This window comes from Biomphalaria glabrata, chromosome 8 (genome assembly GCF_947242115.1).
Source record: "Biomphalaria glabrata chromosome 8, xgBioGlab47.1, whole genome shotgun sequence".
NCBI classification, from domain to species: domain Eukaryota; kingdom Metazoa; phylum Mollusca; class Gastropoda; family Planorbidae; genus Biomphalaria; species Biomphalaria glabrata.
This window is the reverse complement of record NC_074718.1, coordinates 42,870,126-42,889,673: the sequence shown is the minus strand read 5'-3', so window position 1 is coordinate 42,889,673 and position 19,548 is coordinate 42,870,126. Positions and strand designations below refer to the sequence as shown.

The window sequence follows — 19,548 nt, the reverse complement described above, 5'->3', positions numbered from 1 at the left end:
TTCACGTGTACACGTTGTTTACCAGACAGACAGACAGACGGACAGACGGAGTTGATACAACGAGGTTAAGACAACAAGAAGTGAAACATTAATTGACAGGTACTAATGACGCGACAGTATCAGCGAGGCGACTTCCAATAACAGTCGGACAAAATATGAACTACAGGGTTAAACGTGGCCGACTCACACTTTCTCACAATCTCTTCCATTGTCTGTCCAGTCTTTCCTTTTTTTTCAATCCAACTCAGTCCTCCTGTCCATCCCTAATTTCTTTTATTCCAGGATACAGTCGATGAACAGTAGGAAAAGGGGGGGTGGGTGGGAAGTAGACTGCAAGGATTAATGCAATTTCTGTGTCCTCCAAGTGACCAGAATAGTATCCGATAGAGAGAGAGAGAGAGAGAGAGAGAGAGAGAGAGAATGATGTCTAGTAAGATTAGTCACTACAAAGTGTTTGGTACCTAGAAATCTTGTCCCGGCATTGGAACATTGTACCAAACAGTCAATAGCCCTGAACTCTAAATCTCAGCAATCTAATTCATTCTTTCGCTATTAGAGCTTATGTATATCTATCTATGTAATCTATCTATCTATGTAATCTATCTATCTATCTATCTATCTATCTATCTATCTATCTATCTATCTATCTATCTATCTATCTATCTATCTATCTATCTATCAACCTATCTATTTATCTACCTAACTATCTATCTATCTATCTATCTATCTATCTATCTATCTATCTATCTATCTATCTATCTATCTATCTATCTATCTATCTATCTATCTATCTATCTATCTATCTTTCTATCTATCTACCTATCTATCAACCTATCTATCTATCTATCTATCATCTATCTATCTAATCTATCATCTATCTATCTTTCTATCTATCTATCTATCTATCTATCTATCTATCTATCTATCTATCTATCGATCTTATCAATCTATATCAATATCCTACACATCTAAATCAATATATTAGATACTCATTGGTCCAATTGTTCATTGATATGGTTTACATTCTTAATTCATAAATCTGATTTGGCTAAATAAAATTATTTTATGTTATTTCAACATTGTGATCCAAACTAATATGATTAATCTTGTATTCATAAACTAGGCTCTATTGGAAACACTGTTCTTGGGTTTGTTCCTGCGCTTGATTCACTTCGGAATTCAGTAGTCTTCCGATAAGAACAAAAGTGCCCTAAACCAAATCGACCTCCAGAACTTATGAAATATAAACATCACTTATGAGACGGGGTGGCTGAGCGGTAAAGCGCTAGTCAAGACTGGGATTTTTAATTTCGGGATCTTCAAGGCGCCTCTGAGTCCTCCCAGCTCTAATGGGTACCTGAAAAGTTGGGGAAAAGTAAAGATGGTTGGTCGTTGTGCTGGCCACATGATAACCTCGTTAACCGTGGGCCACAGAAACTAATGACCTTTACATCATCTGCCTTATAGACGCAAGGTCCAAAAGGGGGACTTTACATCATTGAAAAACAGAAAGTTATAGTTATAAACAACAAAATGTCAATATTGTATATGCGTGATCAACAGATTTTTGTTTTCAATGTTCTTTAGGTATCAAATCCTGAAAAATATAATGAAGTCACGTGTCTAATCTTCCATCAACCATTGGATACGTCTGCTTCTTGTATCCCTTTCAATGCTTCAAAAAAAAAAAAAAGTCCTTGAATGCTTCAATGTCATTAGATATCAATGTACACTCACACACAACCTGATCTCAATTAACTAATTAAACAAAGTTTTAGAAATAAATGTTTGACGCTAATCTTGGCTAATCTTTCAATTCGACAAAGTGCGGGTTACACGTCACACACATTGGGGGCAGCTCTTGTGTGTCAAGAAATGAGATCAGCTCCTGGATCGCATTTTTAGACTGCATTTAACTGCTGATGCTGTATTTTCTGGGATAATTTAAATGGAGTTTTCACTAAGCTTACATAAACTCACTCCCTCTGTCTGTCTGTCTGTCTGTCTGATACAATGCTAGTACATTATTTCTCCCACGTCCCATTCTAGGATCTGGTGGAAACTTTAAAAAAACACAAGAATCAAAAAAATTAACCAGTTAGTTAATAAGGTAGTGGTAATTAATTAATTGAGTTCTTTTATATAGAAAAGAGGAGACAAATCTTGCATTATTGAGAAATTTGGCAGTAATTGTGCGGTTAAAAAGAATGTTAAAAATACGAAACAGCAGACGAAATAAACTTACGAAACAATAAATGTACACGAAAGAACTCATTTGTTAACTTAGATTATAATAAATATTCATATTTGCAAAACTAAGTGTAAAATATATTTGTTGGCATATAAGAGAAGTGTATGATTCCTCTTTTTATCTACAAACAGCTAGAAAGTAAAAAAAAAAATAATGGGATTTAGGATAGAGAATTATCTAGTTTGATTTTCATATACCTGTACAATGCTCATGTAGTTTTTCAGAAATAGGGTGTTAGGGGTCAGGGATATCTGATATTGTGTTGATTGTTCTGGAGTAGAGTATACTTGTATCATTTTTCTGTCTTTAGGGGGTTCATTGGTTAGGTAGTACGTCTTTGATATTAAATAATATTTCTGTTACTATTGTTGTATATTTAGGTTGGTCACTTTTCAATTGTTTATGATTTAATACTTGTGAATTATGATAACTTACAAATAAAAACATATTATAAAAAAAAAAAAAAAAAAAGCCCACAAAAGAGGCAAGATGGCCCATAAAAGAGGCACATAAAGCCCAAAAAAGAGGCAAAGAAAAGAGGCCTAAGGCCCAAGGATTCCTATGATGATAAAGCTAAAACTGAATAGCGCAAATTCTGAGGTATCCTAAAAAAAAAAAAAAAAAAGCTTTTAGAAAAAAAAAAAAGCTATATTTCTGTACCACGTATAACAATACGCTTATCAGGAAACAAGTGTGTGTGTGTCTGTAGTTAGCATATGTCTTGCATGTGTGTACTTTACTGTCAGTCTAAATTCTATATCGTTGCCTGTAACAATTCTTTTCATTGATTGATGCTGGCACTAGAACTAAAACTATTATTGGAGGTTACGTTGACACTGTCGATCATCAGGGTTGACTTAATGTGGGATTGTATTTGACTGGTTTGTACTCCGGCATCCAGTCTTGGACCTAATAAAAGAAGCAGTAGGGCTTACACTTTATAACACTTCTGATAATGAAATTGCTTAATAACACTATTTTCATTAACTGGAGCTAAAGCGAACTGAATTCATTATCATCATTACCAACAATTGTCTCTTGTTTGTTTTGTTTGTTTGTAAAATGCTTTACATGTTTCGGATGTTCCTTCAGAGCTGAAGATAGTTTACTTCCTAGTCCAAACCTCCCGCAGGACGACGGAGGATGGGAGCGGGCAGGGTTTGAACCCTCGACCGTCGATAAATCTGAACGACAGTCCAGCGCGCAAACCGCACGACCAGGCAGCCATCTCTTGACTTTTTGTCCACCGGGTACAATTGACGTTTCACGTAACCAAATCCTTAGTAACCAAATCCTTACACTCTTCCAGGGAATCCGCTGTTCTGTATTACCCGCTGGGGATTCTTAGAAAAAATTCACAAACATCGTACAGAAGCTACATCGTTGACTTGCGCAGACGGTCCCCGGGCTTGCTGCGTGGCGCCAGGGTGGAAACGGTCGTGAGAGGGGATGACTAGGCCAAAATGGGATAGCGAAACGAGGCTCCCGCGGGCGTGCCTAAGAGGGTACGAGAGTATTCCCATTGCGCAGTGCGGGGATATAAAAGAGCTCCCGCAACCAACTGTCAACGTCCATGCCGGGGCCGTTACATAAATGGCGTGTCCCGCAGGGCTAGCCTGGTAGATTATAGGAACATGACGGAGATCCCACTCATTAACAAACAAACGGCTAAATTCTCTACACCAGGGCTTTGTTCATTTTCTATATAAAACAGAATTAATTAATTACGACTATTCTATTAACTAATTCTTTTTTTATTTATTTATTCATGTATGTCGTCACCATGAATAATTATGCAAAATTACAACTTCATTCGATAATGAGAAATAGGAGAAAAGCATACGATTGTAAATGAATAGGGGATAAATCCGTATAAACAGCCAAATATCTCAATAATAAATAGAATTTATTACCCTTTTTTCACAAAATAATTAATTATCAATAATTAATTTTCTTTTTGTTTACATGTTAATTCATGGTTTGTTGAAAAATAGTAATGTAAAGTTTCAACTTGATCCTAAAATGGGTGTGGGAGAAATTAATTAAATTGTACCAGACTGACAGAGATGATAAGAAACTTAAAGAAACCAATGCGTTATATCTAGTTTCAGAGGCACCGCAAGTAAGATTAAAAATTCAGATCACAGCCAAGAAAACAGACGAGAACTAAAGTTCGAAGGCAAAAAAAAAAAAAACAACAAAAAACAAAAAAACAACGAATGAAAAGCGAGGGTGAAAAAGTTCCAACTCAAAGAATGCGGTCTAATGAACATGGCGCCGTGGGAGCAGACGATAACAAGTTTGAATGAGAAATAAGATTTTAGGAACAACACTTGGAAGGGAGACTACTTAAATTATATATATATATATATATATATATATATATATATATATATATATATATAATTCATATATCAAAATAGTAAGTAAGGCGTATGTATGCATGTATTTAAATAATATGGAAAGACAAAGGCTTAACCCTCGGCACCAAAATCAGACTGATACGCTCCCTGGTCATGGCTACATTTTTTTATATGCTTGCGAGTCTTTGACGCTGACTGCAGAGCTAGAAAGGGGAATAATATCAATGGAATTGAGATGCTACAGAAGGATCCTAGGTATCACATTCAAAGACCGCATCACAAGCCAAGAGAATAGAGACAGGGTTACTGCAGCGATGACCCCCATGATGACCTGCTAACTATCATGAAAAAAAAACGCAAGCTTAAAATCTAAGGCCATATTACAAGATCTTCCGGGCTCACAAAGACCTTCCTTCAGGGAACAGTACCAGGAAAAAGAAGAAGAGGCAAACAGAGAAAGCAATGGGAGGACAACATAAAAGAATGGACGGGCCTGTCATTGAAAGAGGTTCTAAACAAGGCAAAAGACAGTGAGGAATGGAGTAAGACTGTCGACGAATCTTGCTTGGTGCCCCAACAGACTAAGGGTTAGGTAAAGGTAAAAAAAAAATATATATATGTCTTGCATAGAAATATATACCGTTAGACGAGAGTTTAAAAAAACAACAAAAAAAAAAAAAAAAAAAAAAAAACAACAAAAAAAAACAACAAAAAAAAAAACAAAACAAAAAAAAAACAAAAAAAAAAAACAAAAAAAAAAAAAAAAAAAAAAACAAAACAAAAAAAAACAACAAAAAAAAAAAACAAAAAAAAAAAAACAAAAAAAAACGGATGTGTTTGACAGTGAGACAGAAAATCGAGGTGGGATGATACGCGAGTCATCTGTGTGTACAAACGTGAAATGCACTATTTTAAAACGAAATTAAACGAAATGCCCCAAGCTTTAAAACATCTTACAAAACATGATCTCCTTGAGAGTGCCCTTTAAGAAAGCATTGGTATGTTCTTTAGCATTGTAATTTAATTATTTTTTAAAAGTATTCTTATCATGTGACTTGACATTGCACGACATAAAACAAATAGACATACTCTCCAGACCTGCTCGTACGACTTATAAGAATACAAGCATATTTTAGAGAGGCCAGTCCTGGATTTGAACCAGGCCACAGATTTTGGAAAATTGATGTGCTATGCGGTCTGAACTGTTTTCTTGACGGTACCGGCTTCGAACCATGCCGTCTACCATTCACTGCTATGCTACGGGAAGTATGGGCTGGAATATGATAATCTTCCATCCCGAAGGAGCACCCGAAACACGTAAAACATCCGAAACATATTAAACACCCGAAACACGTAAAACATCCGAAACATATTAAACACCCGAAACTTGTAAAACATCCGAAACATATTAAACACCCGAAACATGTCAAACATCCGAAACATATTAAACACCTGAAACATGTTAAATATCCGAAACATATTAAACACCCAAAACATGTAAAACATCCGAAACATATTAAACACCCAAAACATGTAAAACACCCGAAACATATTAAACACCCAAAACATGTAAAACACCCGAAACATATTAAACACCCAAAACATGTAAAACACCCGAAACATATTAAACACCCAAAACATGTAAAACATCCGAAACATATTAAACACCCAAAACATGTAAAACATCTGAAACATATTAAACACCCAAAACATGTAAAACATCTGAAACATATTAAACACCCAAAACATGTAAAACATCTGAAACATATTAAACACCCAAAACATGTAAAACATCTGAAACATATTAAACACCCAAAACATGTAAAACATCTGAAACATATTAAACACCCAAAACATGTAAAACATCTGAAACATATTAAACACCCAAAACATGTAAAACATCCGAAACATGTAAAACATCCGAAACATATTAAACACCCAAAACATGTAAAACATCCGAAACATATTAAACACCCAAAACATGTAAAACATCCGAAACATATTAAACACCCAAAACATGTAAAACACCCGAAACATATTAAACACCCAAAACATGTAAAACACCCGAAACATATTAAACACCCAAAACATGTAAAACATCCGAAACATATTAAACACCCAAAACATGTAAAACATCCGAAACATATTAAGCACCCAAAACATATTAAACACCCGAAACATGTAAAACATCCGAAACATATTAAACACCCAAAACATGTAAAACATCCGAAACATATTAAAGACCCAAAACATGTTAAACATCCGAAACATGTAAAACAAACAGACAGAGTGTAATGACTGGTGTGAATAGACAATCCTTCTTTATTAATGAGTTTCGCCAGAATCAATACAAAGCCTGACCACCACCCCCTCCCCGGGTCAATATAACATTACAACGTACTTTAACTACTGGTCTATCTTATCAAATGGAGAGGGGTGAGGTGGAGAAACGGATTGAGAATAAACAAGTCCGTATCAAAGGGACATTATAACTGCCCCAAGAAATACCCGTGCACTTTGAGGAATATTATTCCCCCTTGTGGTGAGAACACTTGGGGAAAAAAAAAGATTTTTAAAGTGCTTTTGAATAGATGTGAAACACGCGCGCAATCTTTCATGCTATTTTATTCTTTTGTTTTATTTTATAAATAAACGATTTCGTATTATTTTTGAAAGCTGTTGATTGAAATGAGCATTCACTTGTTTTGAGTTGAATGATTTGAATAACTTATGCATAAGTTTCAAATATTTCTATGACAGCACATTACAGACGGAACAGAATCCAGGAATACGTCTAAATTTAATACAAGACACAGGCGGAAAGATGCTCATTGTCGTATCGTGGAACATCTGATAGTTGTGACATTCATCTACTGATCTTCTAAAACAACAGTGTTGCCAACCGTACGAGTGAAAGTATTGTCGGTAAAAAGACTAACAATATGTGACCACTTTCATATTGCCTTAATCTCTGTTATAAGCCCCCCCCCCCCCGCCCCCTCATATGAATTCCACAACACATCCCAAATCCGATCCTGCATGTGTGATATGGAACAGATAATAGATGCAATATATCTGTTAAATGTGACATTCAACAAGTGAAAGTCTAGACATACGGCTGTTGACGGAAGTGACGTAGGTCTGTTGATAGGCGGGGCATTTTGTTTGTTAATGAGCTTGTGACACATCTGTTGATAAAGCATGATATAGAGATGTTGATAGATTTGAAATATTATATTGATGTCGATAGGCGTGTTATACATCCTGTGATGTCGCAGTCTTATTAAATAGTATGGTACCAGAGAAGCATCATCTTCATCATCATCATCACCATCATCATAACCATCACCATAACCATCATCGTAACAATATTCGTCATCACCACCACCATGATCATCACCTTAATTACCATCACCACCATCATAATCACAATAATCACCATAACCACTATGATTATCGCCATAATCACCATTACCATGATGATCACTATCACCACCACTATCATCATCGTCATCGTCATCATCGTCATCATCGTCATCATCATCATTATCATCGACATCATCATCATCATCACCATGATCATCATTATCACCATCACCACTGTGATCATCACCATAAACACCATCATCATCACCATAATCACCATCACCATCGTCACCACCATAATCAGTACCATCCCCATCATCATCACCACCACTATTATCATCACCATCATCATCATCATCACCATTATCATTATCATCATCAACACCACCATGATCATCACCATAATGATAACCACCATCATCATCACCGTAATCACCATAACCACTATTATCATCACCATAATCATCATCACCACCATGATGATTACCATTACCATCACCACCACTATCACCATCGTCATTATCATCATCATCATCATCACCACCACTATCATCATCATCATCACCACCATAATTATTATTATCATCATCATCACCATCACCACTCTGATCATCACCATAATCACCATCACCACCATCATCATCACCCTAATCACCATCATCATCATCATCACCATCATCATCACCACCACTATTATCATTAACATCCCCACCACCACCATCATAATCGTCATCATTATCATCATCGTCATCATCATTACCATGATCAGCACCATCACAATGATCATCACCATCACTATCATCATCATCATCCTCATTAGTATCATCATAATAATTAACAAGCCCAATGGCGACCAAGAAATTAACAAGTGCTATGACACCTCCCTTTAACTCTTTCTTGTCGCTTTTAGTCGTTCTGTCTCAAACCCTTCGATGAATACTGGTCATAAGTACTCATTCCTAGATATCACAACCATTTCTATAACCTATTCCATAACTTTAAAAGCATATTTTGAAACTTGTATCAGAACAGAATATACTTCACTGACTACAAAAGTTGATTTCAATGCTCAGATACATTGCTTTACTTAGCTGTTGATTAGATTGATTTTCTCAATCGAACAGAAATAGAACAAATCAAACAATTCTTTATATAATCAATTACACTCCAGCCACAGTCAACTTTTTATCTACCTAACACTTCTAGAGGCGCCCCCCCACCCCCCCCCCCCTGTGATAACTCCCCGCGTGGCGCCACAGTAGCCCTTCAGCTGTGAAGTCGCTCATTGGCAGTCACACAAGCCGTCGAGAGAGACAATGGTCTATTGTAGCCCGCTGGCCATTGTCTCACGACCACCGATGTTTGCTTTGACGCTACGGCACAATGTCCAGGACGCAGATGACTATTTAGTTTCGATATTCAATGGAGAGACAAGGAGAGAAACGGACGAGAAGGTCGATACATGGCTGGTATCGATTCCTGCAGTTTTAATAACAAAACCGATCCATTGAGCTCACAACCTTAAAATATCTGTCCGTCTGATCAAGTTCACCCTCCATAAGTTTTTAGCCTGTGATAGTGGAAAAAATTTATTAATAAATGAAAATATCCTATTCAGTTATCTGGTTCTTTGGCCGGCTGTTAACGAGGGTGTCATGTGTCATATATGTCATCTCTCTCTCTCTCTCTCTGTATATATATATATATATATATATATATATATATATATATATATATATACAGATATATATATATATATATATATATATATATATATATATATATATATATATATATATATATATATATATATAAAAAGCAGAAACTAAGGCTTATATATGTATGTATGTATGTATAAATGTATGTTTGTAAGTATGTATGAATGTATGTCCCGCATAGAAATCAGAACCGTTTGACCAATCTTGATAAATCTTGACATAAGTGTTCCTGAAATCATGGCGGAGACCGTAGTGTATGTTTAATGTCCCCCAGCACTACCAGAGGGCCCTAAAAATTGACAAAAAGTACCTAATGGTATCTCTAAAAAAACGAAACTTTTTAACCAATCGGGTAAACCCGTTTATACAGTACTTTATATTTTGATATAAATATGTCGACTGAACTGGATATGACCCGCGGCCCGCGGGCCTTAGTTTGGGTAGGACTGATCTACGTGATTGAATTTAGATTGTCAAACTTGGAGAACGCCCCCTTCACATTTTTCTTTTTATTATGCCATCACTATAACATTATTCTTGCATGACAAAACGACAGAAAACTCATTGGTATTTCAGTGTTGATTTCTATCACGTGGGATCTGAAGGTGAACGGATTTCTAACCCCCTGTTTCTATCTATGTCACTCCTTACATACCTCCTGCCACCCCTTCTCACTAGAACTTGTTGGGCATTTTCTCTCTGACATTTTTGCCAGAGATCTCGTGTTCAGTGTTTGAGTGTAACTACACTATGATGTCAACCTTTAGTTTGTTGTACAAGTTTCAGGAGTTACTTCAGAACTCAAGATGTCCTAGATCAGGAGTTCTCAACCTGTGGATCGCGACCCCTTTGGGGGTCGATTGACGATTTGCCAGGGGTCGCCTAAGACCATCGAAAATATGGATTGTTTTATCTATTCTTCTATTCTTGTGTGTGTGTGAGGGTGTTTGGGGGGTGGGGGTCGAGGCAAAGTGAGGGATTGTAAAAAGGGGTCGCCGAGCTTAAAAGGTTGAGAACCGCTGTCCTAGATCGAACCTCCCGCAGGACAGGGGGGGGGGTGGCGGCGAGTAAGGTTCGAACATTCGACCACAGAGACAACAGTCCAGAGAGCTTACCACACGACCAGGCGGTCATCCGACCTTTACCATTCCTATAACACATTCCGGAAAAGCACAAAGCATTCACATTTCTAGCTTAATGTTACTTTTAATCTTGTCATGATGGGGTTGAAACAGTTATAAAAAGATACGCATCAATAAAATAACACTGGACACTTTTAGCTGAACCAATAATCATCTACACAACAAAGCAAAGCACAAGACAAAACACGAATCCATTAACTCCCCTGTGAAGGAAGGAGGGATAACTCGAGAGGGTGAGAATCCTAGAGCCACAGACCTACATATTTCTACGTCTTCGGGAGGTTAATATAGAATTGCTAACACTTTATGAACAATTAACTGAATGGCGTTTTAGGACATTCCAGAGAATCTAGGTCAATCTAGGTCTAGGGTTCCTAAGATAATGTATAACGAACACCTTCACCTTCCCGCCCCTTGGATGCTTATAAACCTATCTTAACCTTCAATTCTGATGCTAATTTCGATTTGAAATGCGAGGCTCTGAGGAAATGGGAACTAAAGAGTCTGCCGAAGAGGGCGTCCTCACTACCATCGGTTTCTTACTTTGATCTGCCAGCTCTATAATTTGCCAGGCCTGTTTTAGACATTCGAGGACGTGCGGGTGGCTAAAATTAGATGCTATTCCCTTGCACTTCATGTCCTATCAGAACGAGGCTGTAAAGTTGTCGTCTGCACGCTGCCTTCTGGGAGTGGGAGATTTTCATCAATAGCTGGATAATTATAGATACTCAATTGTCGTATCTGGTGTAGGGATACACGAAGTCTTGATAGGCTGTTGTGTATTTTAAAATGTATAGGCCTAATTAACACTTTGAGTCTAGTTCTTAGCAGTGCAGAATCACAAAAAGTATTATAGGTTCACTTTATGACCAAAAAAAAAACATAAATCAAATACGTATAAGCGTATTTAAAAACATATGCTGTCTACATTACACACCGGAAGGAAGTCGAAGAGGTAAACACTGGTTTGATGTTACACATTTATTAGTTCAATATTAGGTTTGTTTTGTATTAGATAATACTACTATACCAATTGTTTCCACATTGACAGCTTTATTTTGACCTTTTTTTTTTGTTGTTTTCGTTTAAAGCTATATTCACCCCCATGCCTCTTTCAGTTAGATCGACGCCGTAGGTATAACATTAGTTACTTAAAAGCACGCACACGTGCACACACACACACACACAAACACATTTTCAAGAACACGCGGGCCTCCTCCGTCTTCGCCTTCGACACCTTGGCGACGCCGTTTTCGGGCATAGCTTCCAGGTCAATCTCTTGCATGGGAACCAGCCTCTGAAGACTTGGCTCGAGCAAGGGCTGCTGCAGCAGTCGTAATCCTTCTCATTGCTGTTGAATTTTTCTAGAAACATTCCCAGAAGCTTCTGAACGCCTTTCGCCATCAGGATATTGCCTAAAAATAGCACTATGACGACAAACGGGAATTCCTTGGAGGTTATATTTGGAAACAACTGGAAAGCTTGCCTGGAAAAGAATAATATAAAAAATGCATGCAAGGAAAAAACAAAACAATATTTGGAAAGAATGAAAACACACATATGGCCGCCCCCCCCCCCCGTTCCTACAAGAATGTATGTTAACGTCACGTATCATTGAATGGCTGTCATTATTCATGACAATATCAAAATTCGAATGCCCCTAGAACATTAAAGGGCCGCCCCTGAGTAAACGATAAAAATCAGTCGGGTACCCAAATGTTGTTAAGGTCCAGTTATCCCAGAGGCCAACAATGAAAGTTGTCTACATTTTTATTCAAAGAGTCGATTAAACTTTCATAAACACAGCGTTCAGCTGTTTCTAGTGTTCAGAAGACTGCATCACGACAATGGTCATTGGATCAATCAAGCGATTGATTGACCGGGTCAGGGTACTTCATACAAACAGGTTATTGGTTTAGGGCAAGTGCATCAGAGGCGACATCGAATTTTTTTTTTTCTCACGGTGTTACAGAAAGTGTTGCAGTTAGTCCTGGGTCGTAGACACCTACTACATAAAAACACACATATTCTTTTGAGTCAATGTTGATTGACATCAGTTTGTTTTCGTAACACTCATGGTGAGTGGGTCACCAGTGGCGTAGCTAGGGTGGGGGAAGAGTGTGGAGAATTTGAAAATCCCCCCGCCCGGGGCCCCCACTTGAGGGAGGCCCCCAAATTAGTGTTTTTTTTACATAAATATTGAACATTACGCAAAACGTAGAGGCGTCCAAAGAGGTCAAGCCCCCCCGGCCCACTTTTAATGACAAATTTCTAGCTACGCCCCTGAGGGTCATTTCTTTTAAAAAATACTATCTACTTACAAATGTAAAGAAAGATATAAATTAGGTTCGGGAAAAAAAACAATCACGTAGTGGTGTTGTAGTGTGCGGGTGAAGTGGAGTAAACTTGTCAGGGCCAGATTTTAGGGTTGGGGGGAGCAAGGGGGCCTCCACAAAAGAGATCAAATACATCCGAATTTTGATGGATCAAAACTTTTATGTTTTTTTTGTTACGCATATTTACGGCTGACAAAAAAAATGTCTTGATTAAGAAGTTTACGCTTGTAGTTTGTTTCGCAATATGTAAATACAGATCCGAATTTATTGCAGAGGGATCATCTCAAACTGAAAAATATACACTTTTGAAACTAAAATGTGCATATTAAATATTTTCTAAAAAGGAAAGTGACATTAAATTTAAAGTAATTTGAATTTCTTTCTTCTAAAATATATCATGGTGTTAGATACAAGATAGTGGATCTTTATTAAAGATTGTGTAAAATTGTAAGGGCCTCCACAGAAACCCTGCCTCAGGGCATCCACAGAAACCCTGCCCCAGGGCCTCCACAGAAACCCTGCCCCAGGGCCTCCACAGAAACCCTGCCCCAGGGCCTCCACAGAAACCCTGCCCCAGGGCCTCCACAGAAACCCTGCCCCAGGGCCTCCACAGAAACCCTCCGTATACGTATATCCGGCCCTTGGTGTACCGGAGTACAATAGAGGTGAATTGGAGAGGTGTATGTAGTATAGCGTAGTGTAGTATTAGAGTGGAGTAATGGATTGATCTAGTGGAATAGTAGTGGAGTTGTGGATTATAGCGGTGGAGTGAAAAAGTGTCGCGTAGGAATACTAGTGGAGTAGTGGATTATAGCGGCGGTGTCATTTTCTCACACATTAATGCGCTTTGTAATACACATGTGAGTTGATTTCTTAGGAGAAATAATTTGAATATACAAGTATACTTTTATCAAATTTAGCTTGTTAACCTTTCTCTAATTAATTCTATATTATAAAATCAAGTTAGCTACAATTTTCTTTACTGTTATTTTTCCGTTTAATAAATATCTTTTTTTTTTGCTAAGGGACACAAACCAACAAATCTAAAGAAAAATCTTTTTTTCTATTTATTACTTCCCTTGGAATTTTATAGACATTTATATGTGTAAATTGTCAAAAAAAAATTTTTTCTTGAATAATGTTGAAATCTCAAATTTTCGTATGTAAGAGATATGTGCGTATTTTTTATAGCAATTAAACAGGTAAATACTAGATCTAGATCTCTATGTGAGTGACATTCTAATCTTTCAATAACAGTAAACTATGTAGATTTTAATCTTCAATTTCACTTTTACATTTCAGATAAAAATAGTTTTTTGTTGTTTAAAGTGGCGAACTTAGACACATGGAATTAAAAATGATTATTTATGTTGTTCCGTATTTCGGCAAAAAAAAATTTCTTTATTTTCTTAAATAAAGCTTATCTAAGTGGAAGAACTCCACATTTACAGCTAGATTTCCCAAATGATATAGAAGCTAGCTCCATTTTTCGACATAAAAAAAAATTAACAATCATTAATTGACTAGTTTGTTAATTATTTTAGTCATGTTTTCCTAGGTACGATAAATAATTGTTCAATGGTCCAACTTGACCCGACAGTGAGTGTGGGAGAAATAACGTGTACAATTATCTAAGGAAACAAAACCCTACATACTTAGTCATAACAGTGAAAACTCAAGGGTTCATTTCCCTTAATAGTATCAACCAATTATGAATTACTACTAATTAATTGACTACTTGGTTATTTTTTTTTTGATTTATGTATTATCATGGCCAATGAATAATTGTGCAAAATTTCAACTTGATCCGAGAATGGGTGTGGTAGAAATAACGAGTTTAACTTTTGACCAGACAGACAGACAGACAGACAGACAGACAGACAGAGTGAGTTGTTGTAAGCTTTGTAAAAAGTTTGTCTCGCATTACAATCAGTTCATTTTTTTCCCCTTATTTGCAAAAAAAGTTTTTGGTTACCAAAACCTCTGTTACATTCTTGTGTCAGAATTTCTTACGCTAACCCTGATTGTGACAGCACTAATTCTAAGTCAATCGGTTAAGCCACTGACCAGTGCAGGACACACGGTAGCAATGAGGCGAACAGTAGGAAGAGCCGAATGACTTGTAGCACGTAGGCCAGCGTACGGAAGAAGCACGGTTCGAATATGTAGCAGCCGATCAGTGTGTAGCCATAGATAAACAAAGCTGAAATAACAACTGAGAATTAACAAGGAAAAAAAAAAGAAAATTAAAAAAAAAAAAAAGCTTACATTAAGTATCCATTTGGATCTGTCATGTAATTAAATTCGTAATAAGCCTCAGACGACAATTTATTAAGGGGACTAATTCAGCTTAGACCACTACTTCAATCCAGTACTATTTCTTTCCCTTGTTTGAGATACCAAACAAAGTAATTTATTACCAAGAGTTAATTAACTAATTGGATAATTATTTTTTATTGACTCTTGTGTTGTCAGGGAAAAGATTTAATTGCGCAAAAAATTAGCTTTCATCCGAGAAAAACGTGTAAAAACTTTTGGCTAGACAGACAGACAGACAGACAAAGTAAAAATAAGTTAGTTCTAGTAAAGTGAACTATTATATATAACTTTGTGGTCATAGTTAGTTCTTGTATAGTGAACTATCATACATAAAGTTGTAGTTATAGTTCTTGTAAGATGTACTTTCTCTAGAGCAGTGATGCCCAAAATACGGCCTGCGGGCCAGATCCGGCCGGAGACGTGGTTTCATCCGGCCTGCCGAAACGTCGTTACAAAGTGTAAAAAAAAAACCTTCCCTCCCAAACAGAAAAAAAAAAGGTTGAAAAATGTTGCTTTATCTAAGTTAGGGCCCTCACTTTTTCTCTGAATGACTAACAAGTGTATGTTTTTGAAATGGGAAAGCCGAAGAAACTGCAAGTGAATTCTGAATTTAGAGCCTACCAATTAAATTGAACAGATCTTTACCTTTTTTGTGGAACATGATAACAAGCCAACGTATTTGTTTTGTAAAGAGTGGCTGTTTAAAACAACAACAACATATAAACAGCATCATAAAACAAATATGACGGCAATCACGACATTCTTGGTTGGAGCCGCGATTGTTAAACAACGTCTAGAGATTGGAGGATCAATGGAAATATTTAACAAAAAGTGATAAGAAATTGAGTCGGTGGTAAAGCTATCTACAATGTTGCTCACATCTAAAGTACAGAATGGAAGCCAGTTATAAACGGGTACAAAAAAAAAGATAATCTTCCAATGTCTCATTAATTAATGTAAGCACTATATCTACGTGCTTCTAATAAATTGTTTCAGGTAAGTTTCATTTCGTTTTTTTTTTACATTTTCGGTCATGTGGCCCGCGACATGGGTGTGAGAAATTAAAATGGCCCGCAGGTCGAATTAGGCTGGGGGGCATCACTGGTCTAGATGGTTCCGGATTCATACCTTCCCCGCTGCCACCCCCCATTGTCTCAACGTGGCGCTCGGGAAACGGTCCTAACAGGAGACGATTAGGCCAATGAAGAAGCGAAAAGGTGCCCTCGATTGGGGTGCTGAGAACCGAGTCCATTGCACTGGCGAGGATGGAAGAAAGCCCCAACAAACATGTCTCTATCCCCCAAGGGTGATCGGAAGTGAAAATGAATGTACAGGACTTAATCGTGTCATCCAGTCTAGTGTCTATCTTCTGGATCGATAAGACAAAATACTTTTAATCTTTATTAGTCATGGGAATCAGTAATACTAAAACGTGAAGGAAGAAGATCAGCCAGAAGCAAAAAAAAAAAAAACACAGATAAAAAAACACAGATCACAAAAAAAACAAAAAAAACAAACACAGATCACAAATAAAACATAGATCGCAAAAAAAAACACCCCAAAAAACACCAAAGATCACAAAAAAAAAAAAACAAAAAAAACAAAACCAAAACAATAAAAAAATAAAAAAACACAGATCACAAGCTGAGAAAAGAAACAGGCAGTTCTGCATCAGACCTAAACAGCCCGTACCCTGTATGGGGCTGGCTTTTCAATGCAAGTACTGAACTCATTATCAAGTTAATAGGAAATGAAATAGAGATAATCTTCGACCACGAAACAAGAGTTTCAAAATAAAATAAACTCTTAAAAAGTACTTAACACCCTAGTGGACATACGGATGGTCAGTTTAGTCAAAATGTCTTAGACGACCGGACAAACACCTACCAACGAGGGTCAACATGTGAGCCATCTCTCCTGGGATGTCCGCCGTTTCCGTCACATTCTCTACTTTTGGGGGCGGAGGGCCGTGAGGAATGTAGGAGTGCTCCATGATGATGTTGCCTTTCGAGTCTTGAAGCTTCGGACCGTGGTCCTGGTGTCCATATTCGGAATACTCCATGTCCAGCCGTTGTGTTAGGCTGACTGACCTCACTCTGCGCAGTCGCCTTCTAGCGCCGTAGAGTGGGTGGAGTCGGAAGATGTTTGGAGTAGAAAAAAAAATCGAAGCCAGGTTCCCTAAAGTAAAATAAGACAACTAACGAAAAAAAAAAAACAAAAAAAAAAAAAACATGATTTTAAAGTCTTAGCTAAATAGGGGAGGGGGGGGGGCTGTGGCTGAGTGGTTAAGCGCTTGGCTTTCGAACCCGGGGTCCTGGGTTCGAATCTCGGCGAAGACTGACATTTTGAACTTCGGGATTTTTAGAGCAACCCTGAGCGCATCCAACTCTGGAAGGGCAAGTCCTCTCGTATAACCTGAGCTAGAAACTCTGCTGATCGGCGTAGTGCCTCATAGTTCCCATACAGGTCCCATACAGGTCAAGTGACTCTGCGGACCCCCCCCCCCCCCCCCCCGCAGTTCTCGAGCTGCGGACACTCTTGCAAGATGTGCGCCACTGTTGCCACAGTTCGCTGTGCTGGCCACATAACACCCTGCTCTTAAACCGTTGGGCAAAGAAACAGATGACCTTAACATGGTCTGAAAGGGTAATAGAAATAGAGCCCAATAAGGATTGCTAAGGGACTTGAAAGGGGTCATTAGCTAAATTTGTTAGGGATCCTTTGCTAGTCTACGCTAGTCAGATAAGGTTTCTTTAAATGCTAGCTAGTTGTTGAGAATTAACCAACATTTCCTGGCTCGTAATATAAGAATGACGCTTTCGTCAAGTCGTTAGAGTTACGGTTGGGTAACTCAGATACTATTATTAGACAGGATGAGATCTTATAACAGTGGTTCACTTAAACGAAATAATGGTTAAAAGACTATTTTGCGTTGTTCAAAGTTTTTCATTGCTAGTGTCACAAGTTATCAGTAAACACAGTAAACACATTACACGTATTCTACATTAAACCAGTTGTCTATAAGAGACAACATCGCTATGCATTGTTTTCCATGATTCTGGCGTTCTTTCCGAATAGAAGATTATTACATCCTAGATTCCTAGCCCCATACTTCCGGGACGATGGGGGGCCCAAACGTGAAACCATCCAGACGATGGCACGACCAGGCCGAGATCCACTATTTCTCCATGTCAGATAGCTGTGAGTTTCTACCAAGTTTTCTTTTTATTATTTTATCAGGTTGTGATTTTTGTATTTGTCAATTATTGTTCAGTGTGTTATATAGTATTGTTACTTTACGCTTTAGTCTTCTGTCATGGAATGTCTCAAAATGTAGTGATTTTACTAATCTATCTCTGTTGCTCAAGTCTAATGTGAATATTCATTTGAAATGCTATCTAGATCTCACGGCTCTATCTAGATCTAGAATCCAGATCTAATCTAGACTCTAGATCTAGATATCTAGTTGATGATCTAGAATGACTAGAATCAAGAATCTACACAATTTAGATCTAGAATCTAGATTCAACTTTTCAATAGATAAATTAGTAAATCAAAGTTAACGTTTACCTGCCTATATCTAGGCTATGCACCGAAGAAAGAGTCGATGTTAAAGATCGAAAGAGCTGGTTAATTGATGTTAAACGCTTTCCATTTCAATCAGTTCAATGCAATGTATACTTATAACTTAACCATCCCATTTCTTCTGAAGTGTCGCACTATTTTTTTTTATCTATAGAAACATTTAGCACTGGTTCTGACACAATCAAAGTAGGATAGTTCTGAAAATGATCTAATAGGGGTGTGTAATAACATGGATCTGATCTTTACGAATGCATACTGTATATTCCAAAACTAGCAGTGAGAAATTTTTTTTTTTAATTTCAAAAGTTCCTTTAGAATGTATGTTAAAGGAAAGAAGAATAAAAAGTAAAGTAGCAGTAATTCATAAAGCACTAAACCATATTTACAAATAGAAAAATAGAAGCTAAAAGGAAAAAATACTCAAAAAGATAAGACAAGGGCAGTACCCACTACATACGATACAATAAG

At 37.3% G+C, this 19,548-nt stretch overlaps 1 protein-coding gene across 7 annotated transcripts; it reads right to left on the bottom strand.

The window, feature by feature from the left end:
- Window positions 1–11,802: 11,802 nt before the first annotated feature.
- Window positions 11,803–19,232, bottom strand: LOC106072679 (uncharacterized). Of its 7 annotated transcripts, none has more exons than XR_008779574.1 (4): window positions 19,066–19,232; window positions 17,383–17,692; window positions 15,152–15,379; window positions 11,803–12,326 (listed from the first exon to the last, which is right to left on the bottom strand). XR_008779574.1 is itself a non-coding variant. In XM_013233099.2 (4 exons), the coding sequence occupies exons 2-4, from the start codon at window positions 17,555–17,557 to the stop codon at window positions 12,038–12,040; spliced, it is 600 nt and encodes a 199-aa protein (XP_013088553.2). In that variant the 5' UTR covers window positions 17,558–17,692; window positions 19,066–19,228; the 3' UTR covers window positions 11,803–12,037. The 7 variants fall into 7 exon arrangements, 6 of the variants coding, with proteins under 6 accessions (XP_013088553.2, XP_013088555.2, XP_055895732.1 ...); XM_013233099.2 differs by having other exon boundaries at window positions 15,244–15,379; window positions 19,066–19,228; XM_013233101.2 differs by having other exon boundaries at window positions 15,244–15,379; window positions 17,383–17,673; window positions 19,066–19,228.
- Window positions 19,233–19,548: the final 316 nt, after the last annotated feature.

What these genes read in the sequence shown, in the direction of transcription:
- LOC106072679 (XM_013233099.2), bottom strand. Translation starts at nt 17,557, where the DNA reads ATGGAGTATTCCGAATATGGACACCAGGACCACGGTCCGAAGCTTCAA. An exon ending in TCACATGTTGACCCTCGTTG is followed by an intron (nt 15,380 to 17,382) that starts GTAGGTGTTTGT and finishes TTGTTATTTCAG; the next exon opens with CTTTGTTTATCTATGGCTAC. An exon ending in CTACCGTGTGTCCTGCACTG is followed by an intron (nt 12,327 to 15,243) that starts GTCAGTGGCTTA and finishes ATTCTTTTCCAG; the next exon opens with GCAAGCTTTCCAGTTGTTTC.